General features: G+C 48.3%; 2 protein-coding genes across 7 annotated transcripts in view; one reads left to right on the top strand and one right to left on the bottom strand.

Annotated features, from left to right (window-relative positions):
* The window catches only part of RhoGAPp190 (Rho GTPase-activating protein 190), a 105,445-nt gene extending 102,558 nt beyond the window's left edge, over window positions 1-2,887 (top strand). For all 6 annotated transcript variants that reach the window (XM_055064193.2, XM_055064192.2, XM_055064195.2 and 3 more), the window contains one exon: window positions 1,472-2,887. In XM_055064193.2, the coding sequence (XP_054920168.2) occupies window positions 1,472-1,670 (199 nt within the window). In that variant the 3' untranslated portion in view covers window positions 1,671-2,887. The remainder of the gene's footprint in view (window positions 1-1,471) is intronic.
* Window positions 2,888-12,595: 9,708 nt separating this feature from the next.
* LOC129381384 (uncharacterized) lies at window positions 12,596-15,412 on the bottom strand. The gene is made up of 2 exons (XM_055064196.2): window positions 14,771-15,412; window positions 12,596-14,528 (listed from the first exon to the last, which is right to left on the bottom strand). The coding sequence occupies exons 1-2, from the start codon at window positions 14,842-14,844 to the stop codon at window positions 13,535-13,537; spliced, it is 1,068 nt and encodes a 355-aa protein (XP_054920171.2). The 5' UTR covers window positions 14,845-15,412; the 3' UTR covers window positions 12,596-13,534.
* Between the last annotated feature and the right edge of the window lie 2,821 nt (window positions 15,413-18,233).

The following is an 18,233-nucleotide window of genomic DNA, read 5'->3' as shown; positions in this document are numbered from 1 at the left end:
ACGCTGCGCTCCCCCTCACGCACAGACCCACGTAGCTGACGAAGTCACTACACATGCTACAAGAGCCGGAAAACTTTTCCCGCATGTAAACCGTCTGTGTAGATTGCCGACAGCTTTGGGGCAGCACACAAATGCCGACAATCGCATCCCTGCTTACGTTCCACGAGGAGGCATGCAGGAACATAACAGTACAGTTGTTTGCCCGGAAACAAACTCACTGGATCGCTGAATACAGCTTTGCAAAAAACATACTCACCAAAGAACATTTCTAACACGAAGAGATGCTAACACTTCGCTTTCATTCGCGTCGACAGCACTGATTGCTACCAGCATCTTTTGCTTCTTGGAGAGGCCGGCTACGTATACATGTAGGGAGCAACGCCGAACTCCGCAGAGAAATGCAAGCTTTTGAAATTTACCATTACCGTCTTGCCAAACCACAGCGCCAAACCACCTTGCACCGTGCTTCATGTGTGGCGGCAGTGGTCGGTCCGGACGAACACCATTGTTGACGTCACGAGGCGCCCGACCAATCACAGGCAGAAACGAGGCGCGGAAGCTGCCCCAAGTCTGCTGCTGCGTTTTTAATCGAAATAAAATCTGTTTGCACTTTCTTTCGCTCAATTTCGATGCAATATTTGAATTCGGAGCGTTGAAAGCCATTACGTACAGCTCTTCACTCATTCTTTCTGGAAAACTCTTCAGCTTCCCTTTAAGGATTATCAAAATTTGAGAGCAGATTTTCGCTTACTTCAGCTGGCTTATTAAACTGCATTAATAAATATACTCAGTAACAGTAGGAAGAAGCGCACTGATCGAAACGCCCTTCTTGATTGATGTCAGCTATTGGCCAATAGCAGCCACATGCGGGAATCTGCTATATTACAAAATAAAGCGTCCAGAAAAGAGTGAGGGCCAGGCTTCCATTGAAAAGAGAGTGTTTGAGAGAAAGGTGACTTAGTGCTCGGCTTACGAGCACCACGCGCTGACAACGACTGCAAAACATGGCTGAGATGTTTGCAGCAGTCCATGCTACCCGCAAACTGTATTTTTTCACTGAGCCCAAGGGCTGGTTCACGGACCCCTTTAAAGTAATACAGTGGAATGAAATATTATGTGACTCTGTATCAGACATGCCGAAATACACGGCTGAGATCCGTCCTGGCACTCTGCACTGATAGCGAGCTTGGCATGGCATCAGAAACTCTGGTGGCCATACACATATAGCTTAATTGTACATCAAAATACACGACATGTGCCTATATCTTTCTGTCGTATATGCAGTACTATTCTTTAATCGCAGGCTCGAACTGTGTGAGACGTCTTTGTAGCCTTTGTAGTGTTGCCAGCTTATGTATGAAATGGAGTATAGTGGATTTTGAGTGTAACTTTACGGCTTGGATTTGGAGTGGTTGGAATACTCGGTGAGTTTCTTGTAGATTTTGCATGTGACCTTCCCCTCTTTTTCCAGGGTGGCCGAGAACTGCCGCCTGAACAGCATGGACAGCAAGAACCTGGCCATCTGCTGGTGGCCCACGTTGCTGCCGCTCGAGTTCAGCGACATGGGCGTGTTTGAGCGCGTGCGACCGCACCTCGAGGACGCCGTGCAGACCATGATCGACCAGTTCCGCTTCCTCTTCTGTGACCAGGACGAGGTGCTCAGCGTCTGACCGCTCCTTTTGTTTTTTCTATTGCTGCCGCCGCCGCTGCTGCTGCTGCTACTACTACTACTGCTACCACTACTCCAGCGCTGCTGGTCTCGGGTCTGGGCCGGCTGGCCATCTTCGAACGGTGCGCGGCATCAGCATCCTCCCCGGACGGCCCTGTGGTGTTCCTTCCGTGGCCCCGTCTCGTGCCGACCCCGCATTTTCGGTTGCTGCCACCACCACATCTGAGGAAGCTTTGTGTCGGGGCCGTCTAGAATCTCACGTGGCCGACGTCAAGTGCTGTGTGTGCGTGTGTGTGCGCGTGTGTGTTTGTGCGCGCACGTTCGTGGCGGTGCTACCGCACTCTTAATTTATTTGTTGATTTATGCTGCGGCTGTGCGGAGAGGCGCTGTGCCCGGATGGGGGCCGAGGTGTTTTTTTTTTTTCACACTCACTCTTTTGTGTTTCTTTTTTTAATTTCCTCGGCACAACCCTGTGATATTTGTACATTTTATTCCTCGAAGGTCCCATGTACATTTGTTCCCATGCCTAGTTTTTTCTTCCCAGTGTTGTTTTTGTTTTTGTCTTTTGTACAGAGCGAGCATTTTTGGGGCAGGAAAGGGGGTGGCGCACTGGTGCGTTTGCTTTTGGCACCTCTGGCTTTGGAACGAAGTGACCCACTCTCGGCTGCCGTTGGCTCCCACCGTCTTCTTCAATCGTCCCCCTTTGTATTTTTTGCTTCGTCCTTCTCCTCTTGCCTGGAGCAATCTTCCATGTGGTTGTGGAAAGCTTCTTCTTTTTTTATATGTTTTATCAGACCAAGGTGTTTGTTGCCACGTGAAAATCAAAGGCACCCAATCATGACACTTTAACTCAACAGTTGGCGCAGGGTAATTATTTGAAGTTTTTATGCTTCTTTTTTTTTTTCCTCGTGACATCTGGTCCTTGTTCACACGCCATGTCCGTACTGCTACAAGGAGCCAGAGCTAATTTTAATTGACTGTTGGTGTGACTGCCTAACTTGGTAAGAGACTTTCTTTCTTGAAATGTTAAGCCAGCCTTTGAATGAGTAGACCTACATGGCCGAAAACATGGCAATGATGTTGCTTGCAAAAAGTTGACGAGTGCATGCAAAAATGATCTTGAAAGTGCTCCACATCATAACTTGTCATTTTTAAAGTGCTTGCCATAATAGTTTGGTAATGACACATCACTAAAAAGGCTGCTTCACCGTTTCCAAATATGGTCTATCTCATTGTCTGACACATTCCTTGTGCAGAAGCCATAACGAAGACATTCACCTTGCCATTGTGGTGTACAGAAAGCATTTGCTGCAAAAGTTGGCCAGCAAGTATACAGTAGCCGACTGACTTTTCAGTCCCGAAGAATTACTCGAGTTACTCAAAACTCTGTTATATCATAAGAAGCCAACAAACACTGACACCAAGGACAACATAGGGGACATTACTTGTGCTTAATAAATGAAATAAAGAAACGATAAATTAATGGAAATTAAAGTGGATGAAAAGACAACTTCCCGTAGGTGGAAAACGAACCCACAACCTTCGCATTTCGTGTGCGATGCTCTACCAATAGAGCTGCGGCACCGTTTCCCCATCCACTTTCATGGGTATTTATGCGTGCTAGTAGAACCCTGGGAGTGTTAGCCAGCGCCCCCACTCACAGACCTTGGCGGCAGACGTGGAACGTCTTTTTTGCCACAGGCGTCACGAGAACGTGATCTTTTTGGGTGAAGGCAACTGGTCAATAAACCCACACATGCTACCTGAAGGCTTCAATGTTGCCGGATTCGAGACCCTCAGTTCCGGTACCAGAATCCGGCAACATTAAAGCCTTCAGGTAGCATGTGTGGGTTTATTGACCAGTTGCCTTCACCCAAAAAGATCACGCTCTCGTGACGCCTGCGGCAAAACAGACGTTCCACGTCTGCCGTGAAGGTCTGTGAGTGGTGGCGCTGGCTAACACTCCCAGGGTTCTACTAGCACACATAAATACCCATGAAAGTGGATGGGGAAACGGTGCTGCGGTAGCTCAATTGGTAGAGCATCGCACGCGAAATGCAAAGGTTGTGGGTTCGTTTCCTACCTGCGGCAAGTTGTTTTTTCATCCACTTTAATTTCCATTAATTTATCGTTTCTTTATTTCATGTATAAGCACAAGTAATGTCCCCTATGTTGTCCTTGGTGTCAGTGTTTGTTGGCCTCTTATGATATGACTAATAAAAATCGGTCCCCTCGGTTAAACTCTGTTAGTATCTTATGCCAACAACCAGAAGGTACATTAAAGGAGTACCAACACATAGTATTTTCGACGTTAAAGCTTCTTGCATTTGAAACAGTGACACTGGCTAGAATAAAAAATGAAAGAAAAAAAAGACATGTACGTATTTTAATTTTATGCTGAAGTTGGTCACAAGATGCCTAACCTGGCATCATTGGCATTAGCGGCTTTACATTGGATTAGCTTTGATTTGTGTTGTGACGGTATGCCATTGCGATACACTGGGTCATACATAATGCAGAGCAAAATTGAGTGACGCCGTAGAGCAATAAGATTAGGTATAATGATGCTGCTCATCATAAAAACATAACCGGAATTCTGTGCGAATTTCTTTCGGCTGTACTCGCTTGTGGCAGTCGCAGAGATCGCGGGAGCCGGGCCAGCCAACTTATGGTATTGTGGTTCAGTCGCCTACCGGGCACCAAAATGGAAACTGGCGCATAGAAACTAAGTATTATTTAGGACGTTTTGATGCTAGCTGGTATTTTTTTCTAGTGTTTAGAAGAATTGAACCTTCATAAAAAGAAAAAAAAAGAAGCAGAAAAAAAGAGAAGAGGAGTTGAAACTGTTGTCAGTACTCCTTTAATGCCCTTCTTTTTCTTTCTTTTTTTTCTGCAATACCTGCTCTAGCATTTCTTGTGCATTTTGTGTTATAATGCACTTGTAGCAGGTCTTCTTCATGTGGCATAGGAGCTTTTGGATGCAGAGTGACCAGACTGCACATTGCTGGCTGTGGAGCACTCGTTCAGTCGGGCAACCAGGACAATGTTTTTTTTCCCCCCCATTGTTCTTTAAGCACATAAACAAAGGTTCTGCTTGTTACGGGCTGCAGACAGGCATGCCATTTCTGATAAGCTGCCACTACACTACCAGGCAAAATGCCTCGATAGGATTGACAGATTAATACGCTAAATACTTGCTGTTGCAAAGGTTTTGGCTTGCATAGCTTCAATGCAACCCTTAGCAATGTCATGGAGATCCTGCTTAGCCGTTGCACTTTCTATCGATTCAATCAAAAATCGTTTCGCAATTGGCTTAGCAATCAAACAAGGAAGGACTATTTATCCTTCTGCCGCAAATCGTGCAGCTAGCTCCATTGTGTACAACACCGATACTCATGACGTGGCATGTTACGTGCAAAAGATCAAACCGGTGGATGTTCTTTTGACATCTTCAATTATCATTGTACATTTGCCTTTTGTACCACTAGGTGGTGCCACAACGGAGTCTAAAGAATCGATAAGAGTCCACAAATCGGTCGGTTACTGTATATGTAAAAATTTGCATACAATTCTTTGGCAGCAAGATTAAATGATGTAAAGCAGCATCCACATAGAATGTATGTCTAACATATTTTTGGCGGTGTCATGCGGTGTTAAAGCGTACAAATCACGCAATAAGCACATTGTTGTCACGGATGAAACACATGCCAGGAGTGGCATGTGTTTCAATCTGCTTTGTACAGTGACAAGCTGGAACGTTACGGTCGGGACTAAAGCACGGTCGTCACACAGAGTAAAATAATAAACACGCTGATGCCGTACGGCACCATGCCGAAGAAATGCTGGCTATATGTTCCAAGTGGTGGTTGCTCAAGAGTACTCATATGTTAGAATCAAAACTTGCATTGTTGGCAGCATTCTTTCTGAAGGTCTGCAGTATGGTGCCATGGAGAGCTTTCACTCAATGCATGGGCTGTGGTTTATGAATGCTGCACAATTGTGGAACTTTTGAACCTTGTAAACACTTGAACCTTGTGCTGTTGAACCCAATTCTCAGATTCTTGCTAGGTTGTAGGCTTTCAGGCAGTTGAAATTTGGTATAGCTGCCGCATTTGTAGCCACTGCAGAAAACTTAGTGAGGGAAGTGGCTGCCGGTCTTTCTAGGTTTGTCTTTGTCTAGCGTGCTTCACTGTTACAGTTTGCTAAAATACTGTTGTGCTTCACTAATTAGCCTTGGGAAGGCCATGCCTGCACCTTCACCAGTTAAGCAGCACTAGTGAGCAAAGCCTAGAACAGCCACCTTCCCGAGGCCTGTAGGCCTCGGCAAGGTGCCCAGCTTGCAGACTTTCTATGCTTTTTGCTTGACAGTACTATGGCAGCATTAAGAGCCTCATCATTCACAAAGCAGCAAACAGTTGCGCTGTCATCATTGGTACACCTGAAAGGTGACTCTCTTTGATATCATTCACAATAACAACACAAAGACAGGAAATTCACCTCCTTAGTGCCATTCCAAGCATAATCTCATAAATTGAATTTTGCCATGAATGTAGCGTATGGTAAAAAAAAAAAAAAAATACCCTCCAGTGCGTCATTTGGCATGAGTATGTGGAGGTAGATGTGTTGAAAAAAGCCTTATATTTTCAGTCAATGCACTTCAGTGTTGTTTTTGCTTCCACGTTTTGTAGGGTCACAGATTCGATTCAAGCTTGAAGGAATTCAAATGATTGCTTTGCTTGTAGCTTAGTGCATGACCAAGGGTTCACAGCTGAGAATCTTGCTGGCTCTTGCAAAATCTGAGTTTTTTAAGTGGGCTTTTCATGAGTGTCTTCAGAGAACTTTTACCCTAAAGACAATGGAACTGACAGACACTTTCAACAACCATGCCATCGAGACGAACTACGTTTGCAATCTGCTTGCTCCATAGGTTGCGTTGCGTGCGCCCCCACAGTCATGCCCATGGTGCCAGCAGATTTCGACGGTCGGTCAGTCTGCTGGTTGCTGAAGGAGCACATGTGGTGGGAACAGCTTGACTTGCTCCATACAAATTCCATTGGCCATGGCTTCTTGCCCACAGGAGAAAACGTGCTTGGGGACAATTATATGTGGCAATGAAGGGAAGGCTACAGGTGCATAGTACATGTACTACTGCGCCAAGCAGTCCGACGAAGTCTGACGGTGCCTTCTGTTTCCGTTTGTCAGAGCAGATCAGCTTAGCTTGCTACTTCTGACACTTTTATTTAGCATTAGCCAAACTGTGGAGGAGCAAAGCTAGAAATATATGATTCATATTTAGTAAACGTGTCTTACAGCACATACATTGACAAGAGGACAGAAAGAATGACGAATACAAGCGCTTGTCTTCATCGTTCTTTCTGTCCCCTTGTCTATGTATGTGCTGCAAGACACGTTTACTAAATATGAATCATATATTTCTAGCTTTGCTCCTCCACAGTTTGGCTAATGCTAAATAAAAGTGTAAGTCACATTTGCAATGCAGTACCAACTAACCTGTAATCAACCCCTGCTTCAAATTCTGCATTAAGTGGTCTGTTTTGTGATATCTTAATATAATTGCTATAGTAATTAACATGTCTGTTTTCTATTGCCCAGCTTAATCCATTCGCTGCCGCCTGCCGTGCACGCATCCGGGCCTTCCGTATCACCCATCTTTTTCACTGAAAAGCAGTGGTATGAGATGCGCTCATTTTTTTTTTTGCGGAGAAATTATGACATATATATTTAATCATTCGTACCTTGCTCTCCACAGTTTGTGAAGTCGCAGACGTTTCATTGTGTGAAAATCGTTGAAGCATTCTGGCATGTCGCAGCGCGGCATTACACTTTTCGCACTCCCAGGGGTTTTTACTCTTTTTCCCTTTAGCTCTACACAGGCATTGTCTTGAGGGCTTCTGCTCCGCAGGATTTGGAGGGATCTGGCATGAGAAATGCGCCCATTGGGCCACCTCAAGGCGTATCGGTCCAACAGTGTGCACACTTCGCCTTCGGTACCCCAAGAACGCTGTCTCTTCAACTATTTTTTCCGCAAGGCTTATCTTCCACTTGGTGCAGCATCCTTTCTTCTCAATTTTCTTTGCTTGTGGAATGTATGAATTATATATACCGATATCAGTAATGTAAAAGAATGTCTTGTTCGCTTTTGCATAGTGGCGCTTAATGGGAAAGGATGCCAACTGCTGGTCTTCTACGCTTCCCATTCCCTTGTTATTCAGCTTGAGGTTTGAGCACAGCACAACGGGCTCACTCTGTTGCGTTGTGCCACCTTTTTCCAGTGTCTGCAATGTCTGATTCTCAGTGGCAAGTTGAAAGCATGGTGACAGGTTTTTCCGTCCTTCCACTGAATTGCAATGATGCCATGTGAGTATAAGGTATAGCATTCAGCCTTCATGTCCTTTCTGTTCGTCCTCACCATTCCCACAGCATTTGATCCCGCATTCTTCACAGCCAAGAAGAGATATGGTGACGAATACCATTTGTGCATAAAAATAGTATGTCCATTGGCAAATCTGTCTCCAAGAAGGTCAGTTACAAGAGCCTCGCTGCACATCATTGAACTGGTTGCACTTGATTTCGTGTCTTGGGCTGTGTATATTGAAAACTTAAGGCTGCGTCCGCTAGAAATCTCGCAAAGCTTGTAAAATCTTGCTTGGATTGAACTGTACATGTGGAAGGCATCCACGGAACTTCAGGAGACCTTCATCTACAGCAAGGTTCTCCTCTGAAGAATGCGCGCTGTCAAATGCTTTTAGCATGTAATCTAGGACTGGACACAGGTTGCGAAGCCTGTCTTGTGTGGCGGTCTCCTCCACAGTGCAAAAATGCAGGTATTTTGAAATTTGGCTCATCGATCCCACTCCTTTCTGACCAGTAAGAGTGTATAGACATTTTCTTCACTTGGCTCATCAGTATGCACAACGCAGTGTACGCCTTGACTTCCACGGGGTTCGTGGCAAACCAAGCCGGGTCTGGCGCAGAGCGCTGCTTCTCCGATGCAAAAGCACTTGTGTGTTCAGGCACCAATTCCAGTTCCCAAAATTCATCCTTTATTAGTACATTTAGACACTCCAGAGGTGAGCTGTTCCTAGCCAGGACTGAGTTTATTCCTCTTTTCAATCCCGGTGGAGAGCAGCAGAATTCCTTCTTCTGCTACTTGAGATGATAACGAAAACCACTAAAAACATCCAAAACTGCCTTCAAGCAACGTAGGTAACTATTGCCATATATCGGTAACACATCTAACCATGCTCCAATAAACCGACAAGTGCTGCCATTCATCAGTAGCTGCGAGAAATACAAAATGTGGCTGCACGGCGATTCGCTGGCTTCGGTGACATTGCCACTGCAGGAGCATCCGGTGATGCGCCAGCTTTGGCCGTGAATGGGTTAAACGCGAATAAGACTGCGAGCTCTGTCGCATGTCCACTTCACCTCTGTACCTTTCCCTTCATTGCCACAGAAAGTTTCCGTAAGTGTATTAGTATGGCTACAGTGTGGGCTCCACACATTTCGCGTCACGTTTTTCATTTCTATGCTCTCATATTTTAGGGCCAAGTGAAAGCCACTGGGCTTCATTTGTACTATGTACAGTGCCAAAGTCACATAGCTCAGCCTGTAGTGCCATGCCATCTTAAGCTTCCTGCATTGTTTTTATCTTCTTTGCAGCAGAAAATGACGCTGTTCTTATGTGCGGTTTATGTTGGAATAGTGTGCCAATGAGTTGCCACCATCGTGTCGAGCTGTACTTCACCTTGCTAAATATATTTATCGCCAGCTTATGCAGTGGTGCGAAGTTGTAAGTGCCTGCATATTGCTATGGTAACTTCCAGGAGGGCTGATTGGCCGTAGAAGGAATCGAACATGCTTGGTTGTGCATGAAAATTGAAGCTACTCTAGAAGCTCTAGAAGCTACTAATACAGTCATACTTTTATATAATGAACATGAATATAATGAATTGTTGGACATAACAAAGTAAGTTTAAATGTATCACTCTTTTTTTTCACTATCGGCATGTATGCTTGTAACGAATATCTGATATAATGAAGGTATTTTCATCTTATATCTGACAAGGTTTGGCCGAATATAAGGAACATGCATTGCGATTTGCCCATAGGGCTGCGCTGTCCACAACACCAACACAACTATAAGATTAATTGCGTGCATGTTATTTCATTTTATGTAGAAGTGGTTCTTTGTCATGCGTACAAGCTCCTTCCACTTTGATATCTTGGATGTCATTGCACAGCCATCTTTTCCGAGCTTTTTCTTGTCGCCAACATTGTCTGCTGAACATAAGCACATCCTACCTTGCTTAGCTATTCTTATCTTTAAGTTATGAGCCTCCAAGCGTTTACCTTGCCTTGTATAGATTTAAACAGCCTAGATTTGCTTAGCAACATTGTTGTCATGTCTATAGTTTACAAAACCAAAGTAGTCTCAAAGTGTTTTTTCGCAGATGGGTAGCTTGGGTTCCAAAGTTTTATATTTGTTTTTATCTTGTAATGTAAACCGTTACAGCTTATGTTTTCTTGCAAGCTAGCCCCTAGCTGAGTGCCCATATGAATGCATAGGTACCAAGTGGTTGTGGCAGACTGTCTGCATCTATTCACATTGTATTTCTTAGCTCCTACTTAAAGTTTGCTTTGCCACATGGATACCTGTTAGAGAAATGCCTAGTGCACAAGCTCCTAGAGCATACCATTACTAGTCCACATATATCTACCTTTTGAAGCAAGGGTTGATAGGCGTCAAGTAAATTGGGCTCTGTGGTTCGCACCACTGTACAGAAATGAGCTAAAAGGTGCGAGTGCACGGGGCTCTGGTATGCAGCTGTTATATTGGTGAGCAGGTGTCACTGGTGTCGGGAAAAGGTCCCTTGCCAGGAGTTGCCCCATCTCCTTTGATCCACGCCTGAACCTGTTTCCTTCATCTTAGACCTTGAGCTCAGTACTGGATTTGAAGATTTGGATCTCCAAACAGTTGTCACTTTCCTACGCATGGCCCTCCGCTCTGCATTTGTCGCGTGCTTCTAAGGCTGTGTGCATGTACTCCGCCTCGCCAACTCATCCCAGTGGAGCAACAGCTACGGGTTATGTCAGTGGGCTGGGTGCAAGAACCAAATGATGGGCCTGTTTCTTGTTATTCAGTTGTGTTCTTTTATTGTGTGTTGAGCATTTCTGCATGTATTTCTATTTGGGAATATTGAAGCTGAAGGTTACCGCTGATGAAAGTGGGCTGGACTCGTGTTCCGATTCGCCTCTCCACGAAGGCATATCCTAAGAAGTGTACTCTTATTGGCTGATGCAGTGGAATTGGCAGGCTCATTCACATAGAAGAAGCGAAAGCATCCTGGCAGCTGATTCTCTTACCCTGTCTAATGTTGTCATTGAACCGCTTGCATTTCCTGCTGACAGTTGAATCATCGGCTATCCTACACCGAGGCCTTAAAAGGCTTCATAACCGAACTTCACTAATCACTAATGCTTTTTAGCAAGCAAAATATTTGGAAAACCATTTTTACAGTTATAGAATCTGTGCAACTGCCATGAGCCTGCTTGCAAATGTTGGGTTACATTGCAAATTTTCATGCAAAAGTTGTGCAAGTGTTGTGCTAGCACATATAACTGAGCTCAGAGATCGGGCACTGAATTTCAGCCATTGGCAGCCAGTTAATGCTTGTAGCAGTTGAGTTTTCTAATCAGCTTCCACAGATTAAGCTGTTAAGACGAATGTTTCTTAAGCACTGTCTCCCCAAAGATAGTAGTCGAAATGCAGCCACTGTTACTGTAAATGGGTACTGGGGGCAGGCAGTAGGAGGGTGGGGGGGAGCAGTTGTTCAGCTCTCAGTGATGCAAAAGGCTCAGGACTGTGCATTCGTTTGATTTACAGAGTAAATGTTTGTAAGCACATCTACTAGCCTCCCCACTGCCTGAAAGGTTGACTTATGTGACAACTTGAACGATGCGGTCACCATAGTTTTGTGTTTCTGTTTACTTCATATCAAAAGCAGGAGTTCTGCTGCTTGATGTTTTCAAAACAAGCACTGTAGCGATAAGCCTTTATAGTTGTAGTAATTCATGTGAGGGGCATCACCATTAGTTCTGGCAAACATGCCGTAGGTATTCAGTGTGCTTGTCTGCTGTAGTCAGTGGCAGGTAAAGAATGCAGTAAGGCATGCCCTTCAAATGTGCCACTTACCTTTCCCAATTGCTGTCCATATACTTGCCTTCACCTTGTTGTGGCACTGCTTTGGCACGAACCTCCATATCCCGGCTAGAGAAGGCTTGATCATAGGGTACAAACCGTGCTGACATCTGTGGAGGGATTGACTCCAGCTCCTGTGGTGTGCCTTGACTGCAAAGCACGTCCAGTATTACTGTGCATGTGTTTGCCTTGCGCCATCTTCTTCATCTCTGCATTTGTCAACGTTGGCTGTTGTATTGGGCAACTGCAGTGGGCTAGTCGGTAAACCAGTGAGGCTCTGCCTCTACATTCTGTGTGGAGTGATAGAAAACAGGTGCAGTTACCTTCGTGGGAGGAGCATCCCCTGCATTCCCGTCATGTTGCTGACTATAACGTGAAATGATATTACATTACGTGTTCAGAAGGTATGCATCACAAACACAAAAATTAGTGAGTGTTGCAACAGCTTCTTCATTAAGGTTCACGCAGTAGCATAACCACCTTACCCTGAGGACAAGGCCGTCCACGTAGCAGTTCTAGGAGAGTGAGAAGTCTACGATTGTGCAGATTGCGTTTGTGTCGTAGCACAGTAGTTCCTAAACAGCTGTACGTTGGTGCTCGTTTCCTGCAAGGAAAACTCTCCATGGCACCCTTAAGAGGCTTTTTTTTTCATGTGTACTGAGCTTGCATTTGTTTTACTGCATTTTTAATAGGTCTTAGACACGTTTATCATTTTTTTCACTACTTGTCTCACTGTAATAGTCAAAGTTTATTGCAAGTGTTTCATTCCTGGAACATGCTGCTGTGCCACAGCGTGCATTGCATGTGCCACGCATCTGCGCTGCTTGCCATGAAAGAAGTGTCGTCCCAGGGATGTGGTGCAGCTCTTATAACTCATTTCCAGCGCTTATTGCCTGCGCAATGTCGTCACAAACAGGCCAAACACAAAGCCGGGCCTAGTTGAGGGGGGTGCAGAGGTTCCGAGATTCTCAAGTATTTTTTCACGGGTGCCCCGTACTATGTCTGTCTGTCTCTCTCCCTCTCTCTCTCTGTCTGGGCCCTGCGAGTGCTGTATTGTCTCGAGGTCGTACCCTGCCCGAGGGGGGGTGCTCGAACGGTGATACAAAGGACTGTGTTGTGTGACCACCACTAGTAGCCGAAAACGTAGCATGCATGTGTGTGCGTGTGTGTGTGTTTGCGTGTGTGTGCGCGTGTCTAGAAGCTGTGTTTCCCCCCTGGAAGCCTTGTGTGTGGTGGGCTGCACCTCCTCTGCCAGGCGGAGAAGAGACTGGGGAGCGCGACCGGAAAAAGGCGAGAGTGTATCATATGGCACGTGCTTTGTGCCCAGAGACGTGTTTGTGAGTGATGTAAAAGAAAAAATAATAAAAGTGAATTATAGAGCTAGGAGATGAGACGAGGCTGTGTTCACCTTTGAAACAAAAACGAGGACACCTTTTTTTTTTAAGTCAACGAAACGGTGCACGTCGCCTCAGTGGCAAGCAAAGCCAGGCCATTGTGCCGGTGTCTGGCACCCTCGTTAGGATGCGGCAGTTGGAAACTCTACCGCGATTGCGACGTTGGACACGCTGCCACGCCCAGGAGAAGCCAGCAAGCTCCGGCAATACCGGTTGCAGGCCCAGGGCAGCGCGTCGCGGCAGGTCCACCTACGGGCCGCGCCAGCACCAGAGGGCGTGCAGGTAGGAGACGCACCGCTGATAGATCCTGCGGACGTGCCACCACCGGGCGCCGGCCGTGTAGAACTCGTCCGAGCTGACATTGTTGAAGGCTTCGTCGACGTTCTGCCGGGATCTTGCCTCCTGGCCGTCGCTGCACAGCTTACGACCGGCCCGGCCGGCGTCGCGGCGGCGACGTCCCAAGTCGCGCCCCGCAAGGCGACGTCGCCCTGCCCGGTCCCGGCGGCACTTGACCATCTGCTGCAAATGCCCGCGCAGTCCCGCCCAGAGGCGCGCCCACGTGGGTCGGCGTTGCGGCTCGATGCGCGGCTCCAGCGGGTCCTCGAGCCATTGCTTCAGCAACTTGCTCGTGGACAGCACAGACGCATCGTGGACCGCGCGGGCGGGCGTCCGCGGAGGAGTCGGGCTGGCGCTGGTGCTTGGCGCGTAGGTGCTGCCGCTGCTGGACGAGCGGTCGCTGCTGTCGCTGTTGCTGAGGCTCTGGTAGCCCTGAACGACGAAGTAGCCTCGCTGCGCAGACTTTGTCGAGGAGTCGCTGAGGAGCGACGCGGCGCTGGGCGTGGTGCGGAAGTCTACGCGCTGGCCGCTCACGTCCAGGATGCGCGCCACAGGCTGCTCGTCGGCCTCCTCGTCGCGCTCTTCCTCGCCGGAGGGCGGCGAGAGGACGCTGGCGGTGCTGGTGGACGTCTCGGCCAAACGCGGTGGCGGACTCGGTTCTGCCTCGTCGCCCTCCCACGGAAAGATGTCGAACGTGGAGCAGAAGTCTAGCGAAAGAAGCGACCCGGCCGGAGTCAGGTACTCCGTGGACAGGCTGACGTCGCTCTCAGCCTGCGTCTGGTCGGCCTCGACGTCGCCGCCCTCGCCCGAAGGGTGCGGCCACGGCGGCTGGCCCGGGACCGTGGTCCTGCCATACTCGTCGCCACCGCCGCTGGTTGTACAGGACGGCGGCTTCAGCAGGACGTCACTGCATTAACGCGTTGCACATTAAGTGGACATAACCTATACACCCGCAAATGCGATACGTCTGTCAATGGGTGCTACCGTCGCCTTTGGCTCCGGAAGTTCTGCGACGCGATTGACCCCGAACCCGTACTGTCGGCCATGCTATGAACGGCTCGCGCGAGCGCAGCGACCCAGATTATGCGACGCACGTCGACGCGTCCACCGCGGGCGCGCACTAAGTCGGGGTCATTGGCCTCCGCTCACCGCGTGTTGGTGTGCCCCTCCTGGCAGGGCTGCCGGTCAGCGTCTTCGGGAAGCGGGGGCACCGTGACCTCCATGGCCGAAATCGTCGGCCGCTTCGTCCTCTTTGTCACCGGACACGTGTTCCTTGCTGCCGCGTGCCGCCATACTGAGAGAGCGCGCCGGGTGCACGTTCGCCACGGTCTTCCTGGCAGCCGCGGGACGACATTCGCACGGCGCTTTTTCTGCGTGCTGCAGGCGGTAGCACGCAGAAAAATGGTGAGACGAAGCTTTGAAATCTCCGGAGACCTTGATCGTGCTGCTGTTGGCTTTGGTACGTTTCGATGAGCAGCCAGTCGCTAAATTAACCTCGGAACAGTTCTACCGGCTAACGGAGGCCCGTAAGCCACGATCCATCCCGTTTCAGAGAGATAGTCTCTTTATTGAAGCTTGGAGACCTTTGCCTGGTGGCATGCCTAGCGTGCTCATCCAGATGAGTATGATGAAGAAGAAGAACAACTTTATTGAGGAATAAAACGCTCAATGGGTGGAGCCCCTAGACAAGGGCCCCACTGGCTTCTGCGCGCCGTCTTGCTTGTCGGATGATGGCCCTTTGGACCTCTTCCTGTGAGCTGGACAGCGCCGCCTTCCATTGTGTATGCTCCGTAATTTCTGTGTTTGTGTTTTGTGGATATGCCGCGCATGCTTATGAGATGTGGTCTAAGGATGGCGTGGCTCCGCACCATGGGCATGTGTCCGTTATATCTTTCGGGATAAATTTTATGGAGAATGTGCAGGTTGTTATATGTGTAGGTTTGCAGCTTTCTCCATATAACCTGTTCTTCCTTACTGAGATTCTTATCTGGGGGTGGTAGCTTCATTCTATTTCCTCTGTGATAGTTTAAAATTGCAGAGTAGTTCTGGTCAATCGGGATCGGGTCGTCAAAGGCGTCCTGTGAGCACCCGTGGGGTGTAGCATGCGCACGAGCTACTCTGTCAGCCTCTTCGTTTCCCCTGATTCCCTCATGACCGGGTACCCATAAAAGGTGAAATCTGGCTCGGGGTTATATATCTTGTATAATCCTATAGGCTGCGGTGCATACTCGTCCCCTGAGGTAGCTTCTGCATGCCGCTTGAGAGTCTGATAGGATGGTGATTTGTTGGTTTGGTTCCGTCGCTTTGATAGCAAGATTTCTTCTGCTTCCACGATAGTGGTGTTGCGAGTGGAGGCGCTAATGATTTCTCTGCCCATGTAGTCAGTGACAGCAGCTACCATTCTTTTCTGCCTGCCTGGGTATAAATGAAATTACGTGAACAGTTCTCACATTCAAAGAGTGTCTTAGTGTCGGCGTACACGTATGGAGACATCACTGCTGCACCGTCTTGCGGCGGTGCTTCGCTAAAGTATTCGGTGCGTCAGAGAAATTCACTTTCTCGTAATTATTGCCAACAAAATTACATCTGCCGCTACAGTCATAGCGTACAACCACTACGTTCTACCGGCGCGTGACAACAATGACGTCCTGTAGATATCCCATGGACGTCCACTGCCATGACATCGATATCCTAGGGATGTGTGGAATGCGTCCCTCGCACGACCGTCTGGCCGCACTTTTGGTGTCCTGCGAACGTACGCGAAGGACACTATAGGGGCATTCTGCGGATGTATGTCGGCGCCTTTTGCAGTGTTTGCATAATTTCATTTACAGGTCGCATCACATGTGTGACATGCAATGGGCAGAATGTCCACGCATCAAGAAGGGATACATCAACTGTGTACACACGTTACGCACGCACGTAGGCGGGATGTGCAGTATCCTCAGTTTCTTCTAGGCCTTTCGCCAAGCGCAAGTGCCTTATTGAACTAATTGAAGTTTTCACAGTTGCGTCAGAAAATTCGTAACGTACGACATACACACGAGATGCGGACAAGCTAGCTTGGGATTGTCATTCGAAGAGACGAGAAAAAAATTCTGTAACTAGGAAAGACAGCCTCAATTAGAGGGTAAATATTAACGTGTATGTCAAAAAAGGACCATATGTGGGATAACTTTCGGACATCCGTCATACACTCTTAAAACGGTTGCAGCCTTTGGGGTGTATATTTTTCCCACAACGATAATTGTCATCTGCCTTGCTTGCGTTTCCTTGAAAACGCCGCGCCCGCTACTTTCCTCTCGGGAATGCTATGTCATGCTGATAACACGCATGCCGTTCGTTGCTGGAAAGTACCGGGCTCGCAGCGTTAAGGAAAGGAAATGCGGGCAAGACGGATGACGATTATTGTGTGGCAAGACACGAATCAAAGGGTGTAATTTTGCTTACACTCTAAATAAAGCTTACACCCTTTGGGGTGTATATATGCCACACAACGATGATCGTCAGAGACAGAGAGAGAGAACAACTTTAGTGAAAATGCCTGCAGAGTCGGTTAGGCGCTGTTGGAATCGCACCGCTGGCACGAGTTGTTGGAACCTCAGCGCTGACGCCCGTTATTGCAAACGGGTCGCAAGCCCCAAGGGTAGCGTTGGCCTGGCGGCCTGGGGCACTGGAAGCATCCGAAGGTCCCGGCAAAGCATGAGTCGACTGGTAACAGAACAACTGGTTTATTCTAACATCGCAAAAGAGCGGGCGGTCAGGTCGACCGAAGTGAGAGACGGGAGAGCACGTAACTCGACAGAAGAAATCGGAGCCTCCTCCTGGCGTCCGGGGGCAGCTGCTTTTATACTCTCGGCGTCGCGGGCAAGAAGGAAGGTCACGGGATGAGACCACGTGACGGCGCAGCACGGACGAGCTGAGAGACAAGTTGAGACGAGTGTAGTGACGCATCGCCTGGCCGGCGCCTGTCAGACCTCCTCGCTTCACACTTGGGGAGCTCCTCTCCCCGGCTGCTGCGCTTTGACAAGCGTGGCACACACACGCACACACGAAGACACGTGGTACTGAAACACGCCTGGACGCGCTTGGCGGGGAGGCGTATCGGCGGCGCTGAACGGGCCAAAATGTCCGCTGCTTGGAACGAAGCCCCGGCGTCCGTTGCATCCGCGCCGGCTATACCGCGCGCCGTAGGCGAAACGTAACAGACCGCCCCGCCGGGGGAAGGAGATCCCGATGGTCAGGGGACTGCATCCGCTGTCCGGAGGGATGTCGCTTGATGATGCTCATAACCGAAGACGGTCGTCCTTCGGCGTTTCTTGAGCGCAGCGCACAGAGAAGGCCTCGTTCTCTCGTTCAGGTTCATACAGGACACTGCAAAGTGACTTCGGGAGAGTTGACATTTTTGTTCTCGTTCCCGGCAAGCGTTAGAACTACGCCGAAACTCAACCGCTCAGTCAGCAAGCACGAAACAACCCTCACCAAGTCCTGCCAGGCTCTTTCCCCTTTTATACCACTGCCTAGTTCCTTACAGTAGTTTTGCAGCACTCAGAACACATCCACAAATTGAAAAATTGCACTAGAAAGCACGTCATCACTTTAAAACACTACA

The sequence above is a fragment of the Dermacentor andersoni genome, chromosome 11 (genome assembly GCF_023375885.2).
Source record: "Dermacentor andersoni chromosome 11, qqDerAnde1_hic_scaffold, whole genome shotgun sequence".
NCBI lineage: Eukaryota > Metazoa > Arthropoda > Arachnida > Ixodida > Ixodidae > Dermacentor > Dermacentor andersoni.
This window is presented reverse-complemented; position numbering and strand designations above follow the sequence as displayed.

Coding starts and splice junctions, on each gene's coding strand:
- LOC129381384 (XM_055064196.2), bottom strand. CDS start 14,844: ATGGAGGTCACGGTGCCCCCGCTTCCCGAAGACGCTGACCGGCAGCCC. Junction 14,529..14,770: donor GAGGGGCACACCAACACGCG/GTGAGCGGAGGC, acceptor GCGTTAATGCAG/TGACGTCCTGCTGAAGCCGC.